The sequence below is a fragment of the Lonchura striata genome, chromosome 1A (genome assembly GCF_050655825.1).
Source record: "Lonchura striata isolate lonStrDom1 chromosome 1A, ASM5065582v1, whole genome shotgun sequence".
Lineage (NCBI taxonomy): Eukaryota > Metazoa > Chordata > Aves > Passeriformes > Estrildidae > Lonchura > Lonchura striata.
Genome location: NC_140741.1, coordinates 17,831,893 through 17,852,746, shown reverse-complemented (window position 1 = coordinate 17,852,746; position 20,854 = coordinate 17,831,893). Strand labels below are relative to the sequence as shown.

The window sequence follows — 20,854 nt, the reverse complement described above, 5'->3', positions numbered from 1 at the left end:
TCATATAGCTGTGTCAATAAGCTATATAGATGTGAAAAACAGACTGGAACAAATAATGGCAGAGAACTGAACTAAAATATTTTCCTTTATATACATAGTGGAACTTTTTGGTATGTTAAGAAACCACAATCTCAGAACAATTCTATTGAAAAAATCTCTAAATGTGTTATAATCAAGTCCATGAGGTACTTTTTCAGTGTGCCTCCTTTACCACTTTATATAGTGATTTGACCAAACATGTAGCATTACATTTATTCTGTGAAGAAAGTGATATTTGGGTTCATGTCCTGTTTGTACAGCAATGTCCTTTCATCATGTCATAGGTAATACCAGACTAGCACAGCAGAACAATTAGACTGAGAAGGTGTGGGTCTCTAGAAAATCACCACAGATCAATCAAAAAGGAGGTATTTGTAATTTATGTTGTACAGCTAAAAATTAAATGTCTGAAGTTTCTGTTGGAATCAGTGGCAGCTGGAAGTGCTGAGATCTTTGCAGGGTTAGGCATCCTGCTAAAGTCAAAAGGAGGTTTTAACTCTTTGAGGTCATTTGGCCTCACAGAATCACAGAATGGTTTGGGTTGGAAGGCACCTAAAAGTTCCTCTTGTTCCCACCCCACATTGAAAGAAAGGGATGGCACCCACTAGGTCTGGTTGCTCAGGGCAGCATCCAGCCTGGCCTTGAGCTATGGAATGCTTCTCCTTGGAGCATCCATGGTCTTGCTGAGAAATGAAAAGGGAATGGAAGAAGGAATTGACACAGGAGCGAAGAGGGGATGGGGTGGGACTGCTTACATGGGTGAGCTGGTGTGAGAAACACAGCTACCTGCTTTCTGTCCCACTTTTGGAATTTTGGCTGGAAGGTGACACAATACTGGGCTCTTGCTCTTGGATTATTTTTTATTCTTTTGGGTTATTTTTAAGTGGTGGCTTCATTTTGTTCTTTAACCAGGGTGAAGGGGAAGGTTTAGTTAGCAATTTGTAGGTGGGGGAGGGTGCTGCTGGAAGTATATAGGGGTAGCAAAAAAGAGAGAAACAAAGATTGTCTTAGTCTTTTTAAGGGGTATGGCCGTAGAGGTTTTGAGATTCATCACCAAGTGGAAAAAAGTGAGACCAAGGGAAATTATCCTGTTTATTTGACTAGGCCTTCCCTTGACACTGTAAGCTATCATCATCTTGATGCTGGTTGTCTTTCAATGTATAATTAGCCTGGAAGTGAATGAATGTGGGTGGTATGGTGAAGGATTTTTTCAGAAAAAAAATAAATAAGGAGAAATTGGGCTGCTGAGGAAGAAAAGTTTTGTGTGGCTTTCCAGTTTTTTGGTTTGGACAGTGCATACATGTAACTCTGGAAACCAAAAATGTCCTGAGTGGAGGTCCAGGGAGACTTCACCAGGAACAGTCGGCTTGGAACATGCCCCAGTTTATTTTGATGATGGTAAATGCTTTGTACTTCTGTTGTGCCCCATGTGCTTTGGCCTCAAGGTGCTTTACAAATATTAACTCGCACAGTGCCTCTGAAAAATCTGTATTATTGCTGCCCCCCTTTACAGTCCTGGGAATTGAAGTCCCAAGGAGCACAGCAGCTCAGCTGTGCTTTTGCCTGGAGAGAAAAAACTCACATTGAGTTACCCCAGTGTAGTGAGAGGCTTGAATAGGTCAGGAGGAAAAGTTGGTTTCTGCAGACTCCTGCGTGTTTGCAGCTCTTCACTGCATTCACGTTGGGCTTGGTAGACAAACTTGCAACCTTAGAGGGACAAGAGGCAAAATTGTAATTAATTCATCCCTAATTGGCATAGCAGTAAGTAATTCTGCTTAATCCATTCCTTGCTGTGAGGTTGAAGTAAAGCTAAACATCTGAATTGTGGAGAGGACAAGGGGAAGAGGGGGAGTAGGCAGTGAAAGATGGGCAAACATTTCTTAGGCCACATGGGGAGAAATACCTATAAAAATAGGAGACCTTTCATATTTTCTCTTCAGATTGCCTCTTGACTTAATTAGGTGAAATGCAAAAATATAGACAATTAATTTTTAAAAAAAAATCACTAAATTTTCTCTTCTCCTTCTTGTCTTTCATTCAGTCCATGAGAGTCTCTGGAGTGTGAAATGTGAAGACACCAAATTGGAATTAATTTTGCTTTTTCATTTAACAGATTGTGTTACATTAACACCACACCATTGCCAAGCAGCAAACCTTTCCTTTCCTCAGATGTTAGCTGCTAATACAGACTAAGAACTGCTGAAAGAATGGTTATACTGAAATGCTTTATTTAAGTTTCTCCTCCCTTGTGGCTCGAGTGGGCCCTGATTCTGCTAAGATGTATTCACTTGAGCAGGCTCACTGAGTTCTCTTTTATTGCTTCCTGGCAAGCAGGCTGGATTCTATTTCATATAACGTGGCCCAAGTTAGAATTTCAAAGCTCACTCAATCCTCAGAGAGACCTTTGCAAGACTCTCTTCTCCCCTACCTAGACAGGCACTAAACACACTGAGGGCACAATTGAATTAATTAGGACTACTCATGTACAAAAAATCAACCAAGATCCTTTTTAAAAGATGACAACTTTGATATCCTAGGGTTCATTACCAGCCCAGGAATTGTTACTGCTCATGTAACTGGATTATTAAATTATTTGCTGATGACAAATCTTGTTTCCTATATTAAACATACATTGAGAGTCTTGGTGTAGTTCTCCTGAAAATAATTACCTGTAAATCACATGACAGGATTTATTTTCTCTCCCTAAACTGTGTTTTACTTGCACTTGTGAGTGTGGGTTTGGTTTTTTTTTTGTTTTCAGTCCTGGAAGTTTAACCCAGGATATGTCAGTCAGGCAGTTCTCTGGCTCTCAGTTTATCCAGTGCTCAGGACTGCTCAGTGAGGTGGTGCCATTTGACATTACTCCTGTCCAGAACAGAAGCATACCTTTAGAGTTTGGATGGATTCCTTTGTTTTCTTTACTCAAGATTAAAGTATTTCTAGCTCAATCTCCTGTAAGAGCAGCAGCCCGATTCCTGGAACCATCTCACTGATAAAAATACAAGTCTATTCCCTTCTTTTTTACCAGATTTGTGTCTCATCTGTCTTTAAGTTTCTATTCCATTTCAGGCTTCCTGTCCTTTGAGCTAGAAATTTCATATATGTTTAAAAGCTCCTGGGCTGCAACTGTAAACCTAAGTTACTTGAATTCGAGAGAATCTGAGCAAAACTATATTTAAGGGATGGTTCTTCTTTCAGCTGTGGTACTGTTGTGCATTTCCATCTTTATGACTATAATCCCATTGCATTTGTAATTATCAGGACTCAGTGTGGAGTCGTTGCCAATGGACAGAGGTCATGAACCCAGTGAGCAATCAGTCTTTTAAATGTGAACAAAACTCTTCTACTCTGTGTGTGTGTGTTTGTTTTCAAGATGATGTAGTTGCCCAGCTATAGAACTAGCCTGTATTTCAGTTTTTACAAAACCAGAGAAATATGTTGCAGTGCTGCTGGAACTGCCATTTTCAGGTGTAAAAGACTTCAGCTGCTTCTGTCTTACACCTACAACCCATGGTGGTGGAAGATCACCTGTTTTAGGGTATTTTTGCCTGTAGACCATCTTCAAGCTAAAGTAAACTGATGTACTTTGTAACCATGCAGCCTTTTCTGGATGCTATTTCCAGATACTATATTTCTAAAAAAATTCATTCCTGCCTTTATCTTCCCTCTAATATTAATTCTTTGCTTCCTTTTCACTATGATATGACAATACACGATTAAATGCTTGTCAGATTCACAGTTTATTGTGGTCCTCTTTAGGATCCTGATTGTTTTTTAAAGTATGGTTTGCCAGGTGTGTTTGTTCCCAATAAAGGTGAGAGGTGTGTGACATCCATGGCTGCTGCAGGAAAGTTAGCTGTAACTGTCCATTAAAGGGGATTAAAGTAGGAGCTGTGGAATGTCAGGTGTTGTACCCTGGTCACAGTATTTCCCAAAATTCTGAGGGCTGTGTTTAGTGTATGTAGTGTATATACTCAGCAGTTGTCAATATATTTGCATCAAGGCTGAACTGGATTTTGACATGCAAATTCTTGCCCTGCTCTGATTCTGTGTGATGTGGACCTGAGATAGTGAACACTTGGTCTGTTCCAGAGTTCATTTTCACAGACAAAGTCTGGAATGATCTTTTCAAATTTTTGCTGTTAGATTGTAAGCATTGACTTGCAGTAGAAGAAAGTCATAGAACTGTAGAGGGAAAGATGAAGTTTATGTATGTCAGCTAGGGTTTGGCAGTACAAAACAGTGTACTCTTTATTAAGCACACTTTAATGGGTTTAAATTGTTTGTGGCTGCCACTATACATGGGAAGTAAAGAATGTAAAGTATAACTTTAATAAGAAATGCTTTACTTTTGGTGGATAACTAATTTTTCAGCTGCCTGGAAAATGCAGTGCCTGGACAGAATTCCCTGAGCAAGGCAGCTGCCTGCCCTGGAACTTTTCTGGGTTTAATAAGGGTTGACTGCACAGGTGGCAGTGACAACAATGGTAGATTTTCTGAGACATCTATTATTTTCGCAGTGCTGCTGATGGAAGAAAGGCTTAGTAGCAGCTGATAATTAATGATCAATTTGGAGATTATCACCAACAATTTACAAAGGTTGACTTTTCCTTTAGAAGTCCCTTTGGATAAACTGGATGGTAAATTACCTGCCTAAGGCTTTTACTTTACTTGTGCTAATAAGATGAAAATGAATATGTTTGAAGAGCTCTGAACTGAACTTTTCAGACTGCCCGATAATCCATACAACTCTTCTTTAAACATCTTAAGTAAGTGAGCAAATAGAGACTATAATAAAATTGAAAACTGTCACGTGAACACGTTACCACCCTGTCTAAGTAATGGGGCATGACAAATAAGAGGCACTGCTGTAGAGTTCATATTTTCATTTTATGGCATGCATTAAATATTTGATCATCAGCCAGCAGAGAGGAACAGTTGGGCTGAGAGTATAATTTACAAATGGATGGGTGAGATTTAGATTGTCACAGTCTGAGCATGGGATAGAGGACTTCTGTATCTTAGTCTGTGCTTCAGTAGTTCCTCTTTACTTTGTGTTAAGGTCCCCTTCTGTGTATCCTCAGACTGGAAAAAGGAGTGAGTAATCTGTATTTACTTCAGAGTGGATAATAATCCTTATTTACTTCACAGGAGAAGGGATATGTGAAGAGTAATTAGTATTTGTAAGTGCTTTTAAGGATGATGAAAAGGGTAGTCCAAGTATAGAATGTTTGCTCATAAATTGGGTACAAAAAAGGAGTAAGATGAGGTTTATAGAGCTGTGAAGGTGCTTGGAGATAGAGATGGGCTCCCAGTCAGATTTTCAGAAATCTATGGGTATCTTAATATTTGAAGCATATTTTAAATTCTCTTAGCAGCAAGGCAAACTATGTTTTTTGCACTTTAATATATTTTAAAATCTGTCTTGTGCTTTATATTCATATCATGTGTGGTGGGAAGGAGGTAGAGTGAAGTCAGCAGCTTGGTAACAGCTGCACTTTCTGATCATCCCCTGTAAAGCAAGCATGGAGATGGAGGATGAGGGAAAAGAGAGGAGAAAGGTAAAAATCTTTGCACATCTGATGAGCCCTTTTACAAGGAAGGGGTTTACAGACTGCTGAAAATGCCAACCAGAGAAGTAGGACACGAGTGAAAAGGATGCAGTGACATTGTACAGCTAATTGCTGGGTGTAGGGGTTTTTGTTTGTTATGGGGGTTTTTGGCTTGGGTTTTTTTGTTTGTTGGTTGGGGTTTTTTGGGGGGTGGTTTTTTTTTTTTTTTTTTTTTTTTTTGGTTTTTTTTTGGTTGGCTTGTTTTGTTGTTTTGTTTCAATTATCACTGCCCAGAAAAGAGGGTTGACTAGATTTTAATGTAAATATAGTCATTAGGTTTAAAAAAAACCCCACTGTTACAATCTATTCACAGGACTCCATGTAGGAACTTCCAAGAGAGTTTGACTCAATGAACCTTGTGGGTCCCTTCCCACTCAGAATATTCTCTGATTCTGTGAAACTTAGTTTTGCAGTTTCAAAATGCAGTAGCGATGAGAGAACTTAATTTTTGTCATCACTGAAGTGTCAATGCACACAAACCCACTGGGTAAAGCAATGATACAAGTAAGTAATGAAAGCCGCAATAGAATGTTTCCTTTTAAAAAGGGAAAATCCAAGCCTGCAGGGCATTTTATAAAGGCTGTTAAACATTCTTATCTCTTATGTAAAAATAGAAGAGCTGGGAGCCAGAAAGGTGCAATAAGTTATGTGGGATCACACGGGACATTGCTGTCTTCTGAATTCTTAATGTTGAGTCCTGGTTTCATGGTCCATCCTGAGGCATAGAAGGCATTCAGGAGTAATCAATCTGGTCAGAGTTTCAGTGTTTGCGCTTCTTTGGCAATCATCAATGCCAAAGGCCATTGCTATACTTCAGCAATAAATTTCTCTGATGTATTGCAGTCAGTTCTTTCTCCTAGTTTTCATTCAGCAGCTCTAGAATTGCCAGGTGACCACTTACCCAAATCAAAAGGTATTTACTACCTTTTTCAAATAAAAACAGGATCGTGGACATTTCCTGTTGTGTTTTATGGCCAGTTCTGGCTGTTCACCTTGAAAGCGTAACTTACCATGGGCCTGTGACACCGAGGTCTTAATATATGGTGCTAATGAATCCATGATTTTCCTCCATGTCCTAGTTTATTCTAACTGTAATTATTCCTGGTAAGTTGCTTTGGCTGCAGCAGCTATGTCACAGAGTGACTATAGGCATCTTCCAGTGAAGAAGTTTTCTTTCTAGTGTTTGCCTTCAAATAGACCAAAAGGCTTTCTGTTGCCCATGGTCTGCATTTTTACATACCTGAATTGTTCTCAGTGCCAAATCCACATAGCTCATGTAGGAAAACCAAAAATTGATACATGTGTGGGGAGTGTCAAAGGAAACAAAAAAAAAAAAAAAAAAAGGGAAGGATGTTTGTTGTTCATTTTTTTTAAGAAATAAGTTATTTTTCTGAGATGCTCAGCACCTACTGCTCTTCTGCCTGAAGGAATCCAGAATGCTCCTTCTCTAGAGAGCCAATGGTGCCTTTGGAATGCCTCCTTTCCATGTAGTGGTTATTTGCCTCATCAAACCTTCTGACATATATTTTAGATGTGAACATCTGGATTCAGATTCACTTATACTATAATTAAGTGTATACCTAGCAGGGAGAAGGTTTTTGATAGAAGAAGTCTTTTCAAGAAAGCTATTATACCTCTTGTTGTGGTAATAACAGACAGGTTTACTTTCTGTAACATGTGTTTATTCTTTTCAGGAAACTGGTTGCTGTCATCTCAAGTTGGACTTCTGTGGCAATATGTGCCTTAGACTGCTAAATTGTTTTAATACATCTCCGTAAAAGCAGTTGTAGGCAAGAGCATTTTAATGGTGATTTTTAAGTCTCTTTGAAGGCAGTGTGTGGAGAGTGTGATGGAGGGGTAGAGTCAAATGTTCATTTGAAGATATGTTTGAATGAATCTTCCTACATAAATTTGCCAGTGTTAAGAAAGAGAGGCTTTGCCCCTTTTGGATCACAAAGGCCTCTCAGTGGGGGATGGTTTTGGTAATGGAAAAACCAAAAAAGGTTCCAGTATGTGGTGGAGGAGGTAAAATAAACAAACACAATGGGTGATTACTCCACCAAGGCTTCTTTATCCTTGGGAGCTCAGTCAGTGGTCAGCATGTTAGCCAGCTCTCCTGGTTTAGGGCAAATTTGGAAGAAAACCTCCAAAGGGGAGCGGCATCCTCCAAGTTTCCTTGGAGGGAAGGATGTTCCTTTCAGGCTTTTTCTCCTCTCCACCCCACTCCACAGCTACCAGAGCTTTTTTAAGTAGACCACTTCTTGCAGTGGTGCTGCTGTGCCTGCCACTGCAGTCTTTCTGAAGGAATATTGGAGATCCCTTATGATTCTTAAGGTTGTCTGTTTAGAATGGTCTCCCATTTTCTTATTTGTTGATTTGTTTTTACTTTTCCTGCCAATATGCATTTGTTTCTGCAAGGATAAATGTATGTTACGTGACTCAGATCTGTGGTTTTTCTTACCTAGCAGTTCCAGCAGTGTCTAGAGTTAGTTTGTTAAACGGGGTAATTATCAGCTGGTTATGATTGTTCTTTTCTCTTGCAAGTTTACAGGTGTATCTTAGAATCACACAGAGCAAAAAATCAGCTTTCAGGAAGCTGAAGTCAATCCATTTACCTACATGAGGAAATGTGTTAGCATGTGCAGGCAGGTTCTGGAAAGTGTCCAGTAGTGCTGGAAATGGAACATGGATGCTCAGAAATCAGAAAATCACAGCTGTGAAAGGGGCTTGTCCAGCACTGCTGCAAGTGAACACATATGTGATTGCACCACCCATGCTTTTAATGTAGATCTTTAATTCTTATGTTTTTCTGAATAAAACCTGGGAAAAGAGTACAACAGCTATGAGATAACTGAAGCAGACTTCACAGTACAGTGTGCACACTTAGTGAGGCAGGAGCCCTCACATCATACCATACATTTTTCCCATTCTATCCCTCATTTGTTGGGCCAGAGATGATCCATGATTCTGGATCATCTGATGTAGGAGATAGGAATGCAAAACCACTTGAACACTTGAAAAAAGTTCATTTTCTCTCTTGGAATAGTAGAACGTCTGAGTAGAATTATTTTTATTTAAATAATTTTTGTTTTACTCTATTGGTATTTCAGAGTAATTTTCTGAGGCAGCAATTTTCACTAGTTTCTGAAAGGCAACATCTGGGCTTTGGAACAATCTCTTTTCAGCTTTGAAAATCCTACCTCAAATTGCTTGTACGTTATAAATGTTCAAAATTTTTTTGTGGTGTTTTTTTTAGCATAATGAAAGGCAATGATGTATTTTTTCCCTGTGATTTTATCCTCAAGTTCAGTTTGATTTTTCTTTATTGGGGTCTCCAGGATTATTTGTTCCTGGGCCAAGAACACACCTGTCATGTACAAACCCTCCAAGAAGGGAGGAGCATGCACGTGGATGTGAACAAAAAATAATAAAAATTCTGGGCAGCTGGAATTAACCTGTTGGAAAGAAAAGGTTTGCATCCATTAGAGACATGGCTGTGCTTAAGTTTTATTTTTTTTCATACCCCTCCCCTCACCACACACACAAATGAAAAACCAATTTCACTGTCTGTAGCTCTTGAAGGTACACTGAGGCACCAGTTCTGCTCCCACTAAACTTAATTAAAGGCCCAGTATTTCTGTCATGGAAGTTTGTGCTGTCAGTGGTTATCTGCTTTACTGGCATGATCAGTTTTGCCAGGAAACAAACAGGCCACCTCTGGGGGATGTGTTCATGTGTGCTTGTGGGTTTTTGCTTTTTTTTTTTTTTATTTTATTTTTTTTTTTTTTATTTTTCCTGACACGGTGCAAACATGGGTGCAGGGGATGGTTGGAGCAGGAGTTACATGATAAGGCAGAATGATAGTGCAAATTCAGACGTGTAAACACCAGTGAGTACCTTGAAAATAATTTCACGAGTGTAGCTACATGTAGATTTACAGGAAGGAAACACACATGGAATATACAGTTATTATTCTGAACTTAACAGTAGGGAAACTGAGAGTGAAGTGGGGGAAAAAAAACTTGTAAAAATGTCTGTGTTTCTGGTTTCTTTGTGATTGCATACAAACTCTGCAGGGAAATGTTGCTTAGAAAATAGTTAAAATACCATTTGTTGAGTTTAAAATTTAAATAAAGAAAGGAGGAAGTAGAGGGGGGTTGAAACTCAATGGCTGTTTGTTTGGCACTCACATCAGACAGTGGCATGGTGGAAGAGCTGTGTCATATTCTACTAAGATCTCAGTCAAAATAATGGCTCCTCACACTGGAATCTGTGTGTCTTTTGGAATTCTTATTATTAATGTTGATTCTGCTGAAAGTAATGAATCATTTAACAATGCTTGAAGAAAAATTTGTGTTGGCTTGGTTAGACAAATGCTGCAAATGACCAAGAATGCAAAAGTTTTAATATTTGCTAACTTTTCAAAGTGAGCCCATGCTTCCTTAGATTTCTTTGTAATAAGTTGGTCACGACTGCCATAATTTTCAAGCTGTTTCAAGTCCTTGCCTTCATTTCTCTCAGTGGGAATTAGGTGTGCACGTCTGTGTGTGATGTGTGGATTCCTTGTGCAGCACAGCTCTCCCACTCAGTGTCTGCAGCAGGACTGACAACTTCCCTGTAATTTTCAGGTATTAGTTTGTACAGTGAAATCTCAAGGCTTGGAATCACTAATTATTTGACTAGATCCTCTTTGTAGTTCAGCAAGCAGAAGAGTGATGATTACCTGATGTCACAGTGATTGAGATAGTGCTTTCAGCAGCAAGCAGTTCCTGAAACTTTACATGAAAATAAAAACAAAACTCTGCTATTTTTGTGGTGGCAGGATGACAAATTTTGCATAATAATAAAAGGTATAATAAATAAATATTCAAAAAGCATGATGTATGAGTAGCTGAAGAGTCAGGGGAGGTACATTTCGGAAAGGTTGGGGGCTGGAAGGAAAGGAAGCCAGAGTTAACTTGAGGATGCACTGGAAAATAAATGAGCTTGTGGATTTAATTCAAAATCATCCAAGCAGAGTCTTTTGCATGAAAGAAGCCAGTGATCAGGCTCAGTTTACTTGAAACATCAACAATGACTGCATCCTGCTGTTTCAGAGTTTGTGCTGATAGATGCTTATCGTCCTTGACACGGCAGCACCACTGTTGTGTGTTCAGTGCCATAACTGTGCCATCACTCTGTGCCTCTCCTGCTTTTGAGAAGTGCTCAAAACTCACAGGTTTTGAAGTTTGTGCTCTTAGAAACATGCTTTTCAGAAACTAAATCTCATCCTGTCGTTCCTAGTTTATAAACGTCTCACTGAATTTTTGGCTCTTTTAGCTGATCTACAGATGAGCGAAAAACAAAAGGGTGAGGAAGTTGACAGGTACCAAACAAAAACCATGAGAACACAGGTTCTCCTGCTGAAGCTGATTTTGAATGTGTGTCTCTGGATGGATTGCTGAATGTTCCTGGTTAGCACTCACCAGTAAGGTCCAAATTCTGTATGAGCTCTATGGAAGAATTAGGTAATATTCATTACAGTAATAGAATATAGTAGATAGGAGTGTGTTCATTACCTTCCAAATTCTGCTCTGGTTGAAGGCTGCATTCTTTCAGCCTACAGTGTTTCACTAAAACTTGCCTCATGCACAGTCTTTCCCAGTTACCTGCTTTGAAAAGTCCCTGAGAAACTTAGTGTAGCAAATGAGAATGTTCAGCATGAACTTTTTTGACAATGGATTTTTACTAGATTGATTTTACAGTAGTTTTTTTGTGCATAAATTCCTTGCAAGTGCAAGAAAATTGAGATGATAAAAATGCAATTGATGGCAAAGAATTTTTAGAAAGTGGGTTTTCATTTTTTTTTCAATTTTCTAATAAAAAAGGGGTTTTGTTAACATTTTCTTGAAGGACACTTATAACAACTTTATTATTTGAGAGTTTTGAATCTTGTCAAATTGAAACCATTTATTTACCATTGGAACTTGGAGCAGTAGCTTTTCTCAAAAAGCAGTTTCCACAGCATATGGGATGTCAGGTTTATGAGCTGGGCTGCTGATACTACACTATAGTTCAAAATGAATTGGGAATAAAATACTCCGTTCCCATTTTATATTTAGAAACTCTAAACTGAGGGACTGTCCAAAATTGTTCAAGTTACTCCATACAGAGAGGAAATCTGGAAAGCTAAAGGGAGAAGGTGGGTCGGGTGAAATGGAAATGGAATGCCCCTAAGCATAGGATTACTTGTGGCAGCTCTAATAATAGACAGCTGCACAGAAATATTACTCAGGTTATGCTGGAGTGATCTTGTGTTAACAAAGTTGACTTGTTCACCAAAACCACCTTTGAATAGCATAAGATATTCATAGCATAGGTGTACTTTAAGAGATAACTGATTGATATGATCTTAGAAAGTAATAATTAACAGATTATTCCACCTCAGTGTGAGTGACAGATGAGAGCACATTTCATGCACAGTTTTTACTGATTAGCAGATTATAGACTTTCGCTTCTTTTTCCTTTTTTTTTTTTTTTTTTTTTTTTTTTTGTTTTAATTGTAGAATTACTTCAGTGAGCAATTCCAAACCAGGCTGTAAATGACTCAAAGATATTGCCAAATTAAGTCTGTTTTTAGTGGTATGTGTAGAAACAAGTCAGGCTTGCAGTTCCCAGTGGGACAGTGTGTGGGAGTCTGCCACCCTTACTCATGTTGAGTAATACCTTATTACACAAGTAATCTTGTCAAAATTAATAGAGTTGGTTTTTTTAAGGTACTAGTTATTCAGTGTACATAAATAATAAATTACTTTGAGGCCAAAGCAGAATGGAAACCATTGTTAGTGTTAACTGGCACCTCTTGCCAAGGCTGTGTGTAAGGAGAGATCATAGTTTCAGTAAACCTGGGAAGACGAACTGTTTTATCCACATTAAATGTGGTCATGGATGAGGCAGATTCATTGCTGACATTTTGAATGAGCTTGTGTGTGTGCACTTATACATTAGATATATGTGGCAGTGCTGCTGTCTGTAATCGTAATTATTTCCTGCGGAAAGGCAGTCTGCAGCTTTCCAACAAGTACTGTAATTAGAGGTAAATATCCCTGCAGAGAGTCAGATTGAATCCCATTGAAGTTTTTGGACTGGTTTCGCACTCAGTATTTGATTTGGACTCGGGCTGCGTTCAGGAGCAAATTCCTGGTGCTGCTGGTACTGGGCTGGTGCTGCAGACTGCTGCTGGTCTGCTTCTCAAACTCTGCTCCCATCCCTGACGCACAGGGCTGAGGGGTCTGAACTCTGCCCACGGGAATGCCTGGCTTTGTGGCTGCCCGAGGAGCTCAAGAGGTGAATGTTTTCCTGCCCATTCAGAAACCGGCTGTGCGACTCCACTCAGGCACTGTCACGCCTGGTTATGGTGAGAAAACAACAATGCCTCTCTTGATAAGGGGGGAAAAGCAAAGTCTTGCACAGTCAGAGTTTTGACATACAATTTAAATCATCTTTCTACATCCTGTGGACTTGGAGCTGTCAGAGAGGCAAAGCCTGTGTTTGAATGGAAAAGCTTTTCATTTATTTAAAAAGGGTACCAGCTATAATTATTCGTAACTTTGCAGGCCTGTTTTAATGCTGTTTTATAATTACAGGTCTTAATGCTAGATTATAGAAAGTCATTTATAAATAGTCAGAACAGAGGAGCTTGGGGAGTTTTTAACCTGTAGATTGATGTGGGTTGTGTGATTGCTGTGATGGGATTTTGCCTGTGTATATATGGGGTGAGCTGTGTAATGATTGATGAATTCCTTAATTAACTTCCAACAAGTTAAGATTTATGGCCTCATATCTTTTTCTCCCGACACATCTGTGTTTGACACTTTGGAAGGCATGGATAGGCCCCTTCTCCAAAAGCTTTTGTAGGTATCTGAAATGTTTCTGAGGTATTTTGCTTAACGTAACAAGATGAGAGTTTTATGACACAAAATTTATTAAATTTTATGGCATGAACAATCGAATTGAAAAGGGTGCAGGTTGTGTGCTAGAGGGCACTATCTCCTTGAGTACTGAATACTACTTCAGATTTATTTTGGGAGTACAATCATGGATGAAATTAACCGAAACCAATGAACAAATGGAGATGTAGTGTGGGGACACTTAAGTGAGGTTCTGTTAAAAATAGTAATAATAAAAAAGATATAGCTATGAAAGGATCAGTTTTGTGAGACACTGAATTCAAGGGGAAAAGCAAACAAGAAAAACAGCAATATTTAGCAGTCTGAAATTATTTGGATGAAACCAATAAGTGTAGGAAACAATTCATGTGGATGTAGTGTAGCTCTTATTTGCTCCACTGGGAAAATCCAGCCATATAGTCAATGCAAAAACTCTGAGATCAGTAGACACAGGGTATCAATTTAAGCCTAGGAAGAGTCTGGTACAAATTGAAGGGCATAAAGAAATATTTGGAGAAGCTATTGTGATACGAATCACATAAAATACTGGTTGGATAAGAGTGAGTTAGAACAATGAAATTTTTACTTCCCTGAAAAAACATTCTTGCTACCAGGAAAAATATTTATTTAATGAAAATTTAATAAAAAAAAGCATGTTGGGGTTTTTTTAACCACAGTTTCTGCATATTAAGAAGCCTCTCTGAAAACAGGTCTCTTCACAGGGAACAGTATCAAATCTGAATTCATCACCAGAACTAAATCTTCAGTTCCATCCAAACTACTGATAAGATCAAATATGGAGTTGAATTTCATGATTCCAATGTGTCTTTCAGAGGGATGTGGTTGAAATCCATTCCTAGTTTAAATCTGAGGAAAAGATCTTGAAGTCATGTGAGCTGTGAACTGTTGTGTTAGCAATGAGGACAGATTCAGGATGTTTGCAGTCCTTTGTTAGGATGGGATAATTCCAGTACTTCATTAAGTCTAGATCTGTTTAAAAGAGCTCAGTTTCAGATAATGTTGCTACTTAGAATTTAGCTGTTTCCCTTTTGTTATTGTTTGTGATGGGAACTCTGCTTTACATCTTAGATATGGAATCTGCTAAGTAGGATAAACAAGATTTACAAAAAGAAGAGTATTAGAGGATGCATGGTGTGGGGGCATGTCAATTTTGGGAAATAATTAAAGGCATTTGTAGATGACTTTCTTGTTTCATGTTTTCTAATTGGGAACCTCTCAGATATTAGATCTTTTGGTACTATAGACTTTGATAGTTACTATCCTTTAGGTAGACATTTCCAAAAGTAGATGTGTCTCAATTAATTTATTTAAAGCTTCCATTTTCTTGTGGAAATTTCCTAGATGCTCTTAAGGAGTAAGAAATTTTTGTGAAACTGAGTGTTGCCTGACTCAGGCTGGCTACGGACAGAGCTGCCTGAAAACAAATTGCATTTGATGTCTCAGCTGTCCAGGTTTGTGTATCCATTTCTTTGGGTGTCCTTGGAAGACTAACACAGATTAAAGTCTCAATTTTGCTGCCTTAGCCATTTTAGCGATTTGTTAGTCTTCTAGGATGGTGACGGGCATGTGGCTTGTAATTTGAACTGGATGTTTTAGAGGCAAAAGGAAAAGTTTCTTCTACCCTTTCTGCTTTCACTTTAGTTTGGTCTACAATCCAACTTGGACATTTTCATTTTAGTTCAAAAGCAAAATAATCTCTATTGTTGCAAGTGTGTGGAGGTGGACACCTCTATTATCCTCCTTGTTTGTTTATATAAATTCCCTGCAGAAAATTATTTCATCCCTGTTGGGAACAGTGACAAGCAGAAGATGATGATCTGAAACTCTATATTCGCTTATAAAGTTAACAGAAGAGCTTTATTTCAGTGTGATATTCAAACTTTCCTTGTGAAGCAATGTGACAGAATCTCTGTTATTCTAGGTTAACAGCAGTAGGAGTTCTTGACACAGTTTGAGTGTATAATATATAATCCAAATCATCAATACAAAGCAAGGCATCCTCTCTCTCTGTAATTTATTGTCAGAGTGAATTGCAGTGGAGACTCTTGTGCATGGCTTACAATATTTTCAGTTATTTTATCAAATATAAATGTTCTAAAGTATAGAAAATTACTGTGGAATAATTGAGTAATGATCTTGGGTCTGTCCCTTTTTGTTTGCCAAGATTGAGACAACTGCTTAGTGCCGATTTTCAGAGAGATTTTGTTAATGCTCAGGCTTCTATTAAAGTAGTGTTAAAATGAGTAACCAATAAACTTAAATTCAATAGCAAGTGTCGATCTTAGTGTGGTACAATACAAAATATGAATAATTCACATTAACTTTAGAAGGGAGTTGTGTGGTTTCTGCAGAAGGGTTTGAGATCTGTCACATCAGACATAGCTGTAAAATGCTGAATTCAGCAGGCTAGTAGAAAGCTGCCAGTAAGAGTCTATCTGGTAATCTCTGTCTTTGTACATATGCTTTGCTGCAGACACATAGGTGGGAAAGCCTAGAAGACAGAATTCAGGTAGGATGTATGAAGTGTTAGTCTGTTGGACTAAGTCAAACATTAATAGAAGATACAGATTGGTTCTCTAATAAGTGGTGTTCTGAACAGGCAATATGCATCTGCATATAAGTTCTGGTAGGGATTTTTTTGTCTAAGTTTTTGTTGTTGTTTTTTCTGTTTTTTTCCTTTTTTTTTTAAATATAATCTAACTTGGCTCAGAAGGCAAGGCTCAAAATGAGATCATTAGAAGCAAAATAAGTCTTAACAAAGGGCTGTTTAAAGTCACTGTTTGTTTTCAGACCCAGTTGACTGCTGCTAAACCATTCCGTGCTCAATATGCCAAATCGTATGGACATGCTCCACCTCACAGCAGCCCCACACATGGTTCAAGTAGCTGAATGCAGTCCTTTAACTGTGGAGTGGAAAATAAAAGTTGGGATAATTAGAATGATAAATACGAGATTTTTGAGGAGAAGCAATATTACTTCAGCCCCTTCTTTTAACTTTTGCATACAAATAGTCTTCAGTTTCCTCATTGATAACTTTATTTTTTTTTCCCCGTGAAACATTTCTGTTTCACATTTCTTCTTTTGGCTGTGCCTGGAGGATTTCTCCTCATTCCTCTCCTTGCAGATTCCCCTGGTTAGCACAGGGCCATCCATGGATGTACCCTGATTTTCATGGACAAGGTTGCTGTAATTAATCCCAGGATTTGTCTGCATTTTAAGACTTCACTGTACCCCTTTCTATTTTGGAGACCAAGCTGGAAGCATTCTGGATCCTATAAGATTTTCAGTAGTGCTTGGCTTGAATGATACTTGAATTTGCCCATGATTTAGGTTTCTTTCAGTGTTTCTAAAAGTTGAAGATAAACATATCCTATCAGACATTATCAAAAACTTCACAATGTAGGTCTGAATTTCAAGTTCAATATTTCTGTGTGGTTTTTACAATGTGTGCTCTAGGTATCTTCCTTGTGTATCCTTTTTAATGTAGTTACAGATACAAATTACATTTTCATGTTTTTTTTTTTTCTGACTAGCTAGAGATAGGAATCATTTTATATATAGCTGGAAAGATTTGACAGCAGATCTGCATTTAATTCTGATCTTTGTTCAGAGCCCCTGACTTTATGTTGTCAAAAAGCTTAGGTTATTAATGTCCAAGTGTTTAATTGCTTAACTATACCAGATCTGGAACCCTGGAAAGATCCTTGCAACATGACTGTAACACTCAGTTGCTCACATGGGTGAAATTTTGTAAACACAGACGTTTTAGTTTGCTAGCAAGTTCTTTTATTGTATTGTATTTTATTTTACTTTTTTTTATCAGTTGTGGTCGATAATGAGATGCAGATGATTATTCCTTAAAAGCTAAGTTGACAATAGCTTGTACCGGGAGACATTCTATCTTCATAGAGTCCCTTGCAAATGCAAAACTAGATGGGTATTTTTTTAAAGGAATTGCATTTCATTATGCAGTCTTAGGTGAATTTTCATGTTTAAGAAGCCAGAATACAAGAGAGTGCTATATTAGTGTATTATTCTCACAACAAATAAGGCACTGTTCTGTTGCTACCTGCTTGGCCATTGTTCCCAATTGTGTATGCTTTGCAGTGGTATTTGGATGGTTTCCTGCTCTCTGCCAGCACAAAAAAGGCATTTCTGTTACAATGGCCCCTAACCACACAATGACGGCATTAAGGATTTATTTGGAGGTTTCATTATTTTCTCCTCTTTTGTTCCTTCCAGGATGTCTTCCAAGAGACCAGCCTCTCCGTATGGGGAAGCAGATGGAGAGGTAGCCATGGTGACAAGCAGACAGAAAGTGGGAGAAGAGGAGAGTGACGGGCTCCCAGCCTTTCACCTTCCCTTGCATGTGAGTTTTCCCAACAAGCCTCACTCTGAGGAATTTCAGCCAGTTTCTCTGCTGACGCAAGAGAACTGTGGCCATAGGACTCCCACTTCTCAGCACAACATAATGGTAGGTTTGCTTATGCTCTATTGTGCTTACATCCATTCCCCGAGTTCTGCCTCTGCAGTGGTTTGGCATCCAGATTTGTACTTTATGGAGTGTACAATGCGCAGCCACACGTATGGAACATGCCACAGTCGTGTGTCAGCTCTGACCCGGCTAGGCTGCCTCTGCCCTCCACCACAAGTGCTAAATCACTCGCAGGGCAGACTTCTCCTCAACTTTGCCTGATGGCATTTAGGGTGCTAAAAATTTGTTAGCTGCACTGATGTGAATTGGAAGTGTATGTGTTCAGCAAACAGCAAATGGGTTTGGAACACTCAACTTTCAGAGTCATGTTTGGCACGGAGTCTGAAACATCACCCTGATGCCAAGTTTGTGCAACAGTAAAGCGTGAAAGACTGTATAAAGGAAAAAAAAAAAAAAGAAACTGAATTTTGGTGACTTAAAAACTTACATCTGATGTGTAATTCACGTCACAGATACCCACAGTAAAATTTACTGTGCTTATGAAATTAAATCAATGTACTGCTTTTTGGCTTGTGAATTTCCACTCTACAGCTGATACTGAGCACTTAATTCATGGCGTGCAGCAGGCCAGGGAAAGCCCAGAACTGGCTGCATCTTAAAGAGCACAAAACAATGTTCCTTGTAGTGTTATAGTGTCACTATTACAAGTTTGGGGCCTTCCCGTGGAGTACTGATGTATTTTCAGAAATGCTGAAGGGTGCAGGGGAAGGAGGCCCAGGACTGAGGCACTTGGACAAAGCTCTGTTGTGAACACGTTTGCACGGCCCTTGCCTATTTACAGACTGGCTGTAACTTAGACCCCCACTTTGACTGGGGCACTAGTAATTTCTCTAGAAGGGAAGATAATAAGTGGACCTGCATATTTGAAGGCTTTTAAAAAGGCATTGCAAAATAGGTGATAGTGTATTCTCGTAAAAGCCTGCAAGAGCTCTATAGTGGTATTTAAGCCCTTACAGCTCATTATGCATATGTAACAAGCCCTAAGTAAAAAGCCTTAGGGATTATTATTTCTCATAGGACCAAGTCACTGGATATTCACTGAAGCTGCTCTCCTAGACAGAATAACTCATTGATCCTGATCCATTTTCCTTCCTTTTTTGGGCTAATGCTTAAGCTCAGACAGTGGTTTGGAATACATAATTTTAGTTTGTGTTATTGTAACTTTACATGAGGAAAGAACATCGCTGGAGAAATTACTCATGGGCAGACAATGTCATTATCTTTTTCAAGCTTGTTTATTTCTCATACTTTATCTTAAGTTTTATGGAGATGAAATTCATTAGTAAAACAGTTCCAGCCAGTGAGATGTTAGGGTATGTAACTAATGTATGGTCTTTGCTATATTGTGGCCTATTTTAAGATAGTGTTTTGAAGATAAGGAATTGTTTCTGTCAGCATTTAAGTCAAGAGGTAAGCTTGTGATGGCACCAGTAGTGTAGAATCAGACACTAATGAAATAAAAACATACTGTTTTCTAAGGAGCCCAGCAGGAGTATTTCAGCTACACCTCACTGGAACTGCTCTTTAACTGATTTTAGGTAACTTCTCTGCTTCTTTATTAATTTATAGTTTTTAAAAACAAGAGGTTTAGCTGGTCATCTAGTGTAACTTCCTGCTCTGAAGGATGCATTTAATGTGATATCAGAACAGTGTTTTCTGTCTTTCTATAGTACAAGATACTGAATCTTGGGGTGTTTCTTAGATAGTTTTGCTGTAGTGACACACTGCAGGCTTACCTGAGGCAGTGTTTGGAGGGTTGTGAGGGTCTAGTTATGTCTTCATACATATTTAAGATTATTGCCAGTATGTATGAATGTAACATTTTGGTAATATCTCTCTTCTGGTGAGGACTGTGTTGTAAAAATCATCACTCAGGTAGTTCAGAAAGGATGTAGCCTATGTGTCTCCAGAAGGAAGGAAGTGGTTGGTCTAAATGAGTAAAATAGACATAATCACTCCCTCTGCTGCTGTGGTATGTAGTTATCAGAAGGAAATCACAGAATAACATTCGGATTACTTCAGTTCTTGTGCTTAGCAGTGACAAAAATCATTCCCAAAGGGCATTAACTTTCTGATGTTGCAGAGGGCATTTTTGTACTGTTTCCATTGACATTCTGTTGTTTTGTCATCTCTGGGAAGCAGATCTGGGTGTGTGCAGGTGTGCACACAGCTCCACAGACTGCAGTCTGATAGAGTTTTGTTGATAAAGCTCCAGGAGCTTCACACTTACCAACTTGCACTTTTCAAAATTTACCCTATTGCACTTTACCAAGTTTTAATAACTTAGTGAGACAGCTCAGAATTTACCCAGAATTTTTCCTGGGTAAATTTTTATAAGAAGAGGGCAAAATTCCTATAAAGACATCTTCAAACCATCTTCAAATTGGCAAAAATCTGCACAGCCCATCTTGCCACCAAAATGAACAGGATATTTTTGAGGATGATGGAGGTGCAGCCAGAGAAAGATTAGTGCAATGGGCACAAACTGAAATGGAGGACCCCTGTGAACATCAGGAAATGCTTTTTAATGTGAGGGTGATTGAGCATATGAACAGGTTGCCTAGGGAGACTGTGAATTCTCCCTCCTTAGAGATGCTCAGAAGTCATCTGGACATGGTCCTGGCTGGCTCTCAGTGGCCCTGCTCGAGCAGGGGGATTGGGCCAGGTGTCCTCTGGAGATCTCTACCAGCCTCAACCAAGGCAAGGGTGACTCTATCTCAAACTGTCTTTCTCTTGATAGAAGAAACTAGATACTTATT

General features: G+C 38.8%; 1 protein-coding gene across 31 annotated transcripts in view; it reads left to right on the top strand.

The window, feature by feature from the left end:
- Positions 1 to 20,854, top strand: part of SOX5 (SRY-box transcription factor 5) — a 607,791-nt gene that overhangs the window by 344,388 nt on the left and 242,549 nt on the right. For 18 of the 31 annotated variants that reach the window (XM_085570319.1, XM_085570313.1, XM_085570322.1 and 15 more), the window contains one exon: positions 17,843 to 18,074. In XM_085570319.1, coding sequence (XP_085426445.1) covers positions 17,844 to 18,074 — 231 coding nt within the window. In that variant the 5' untranslated portion in view covers position 17,843. The remainder of the gene's footprint in view (positions 1 to 17,842; positions 18,075 to 20,854) is intronic. The other 13 variants (XM_085570337.1, XM_085570331.1, XM_085570332.1 and 10 more) reach the window with 1 other exon arrangement.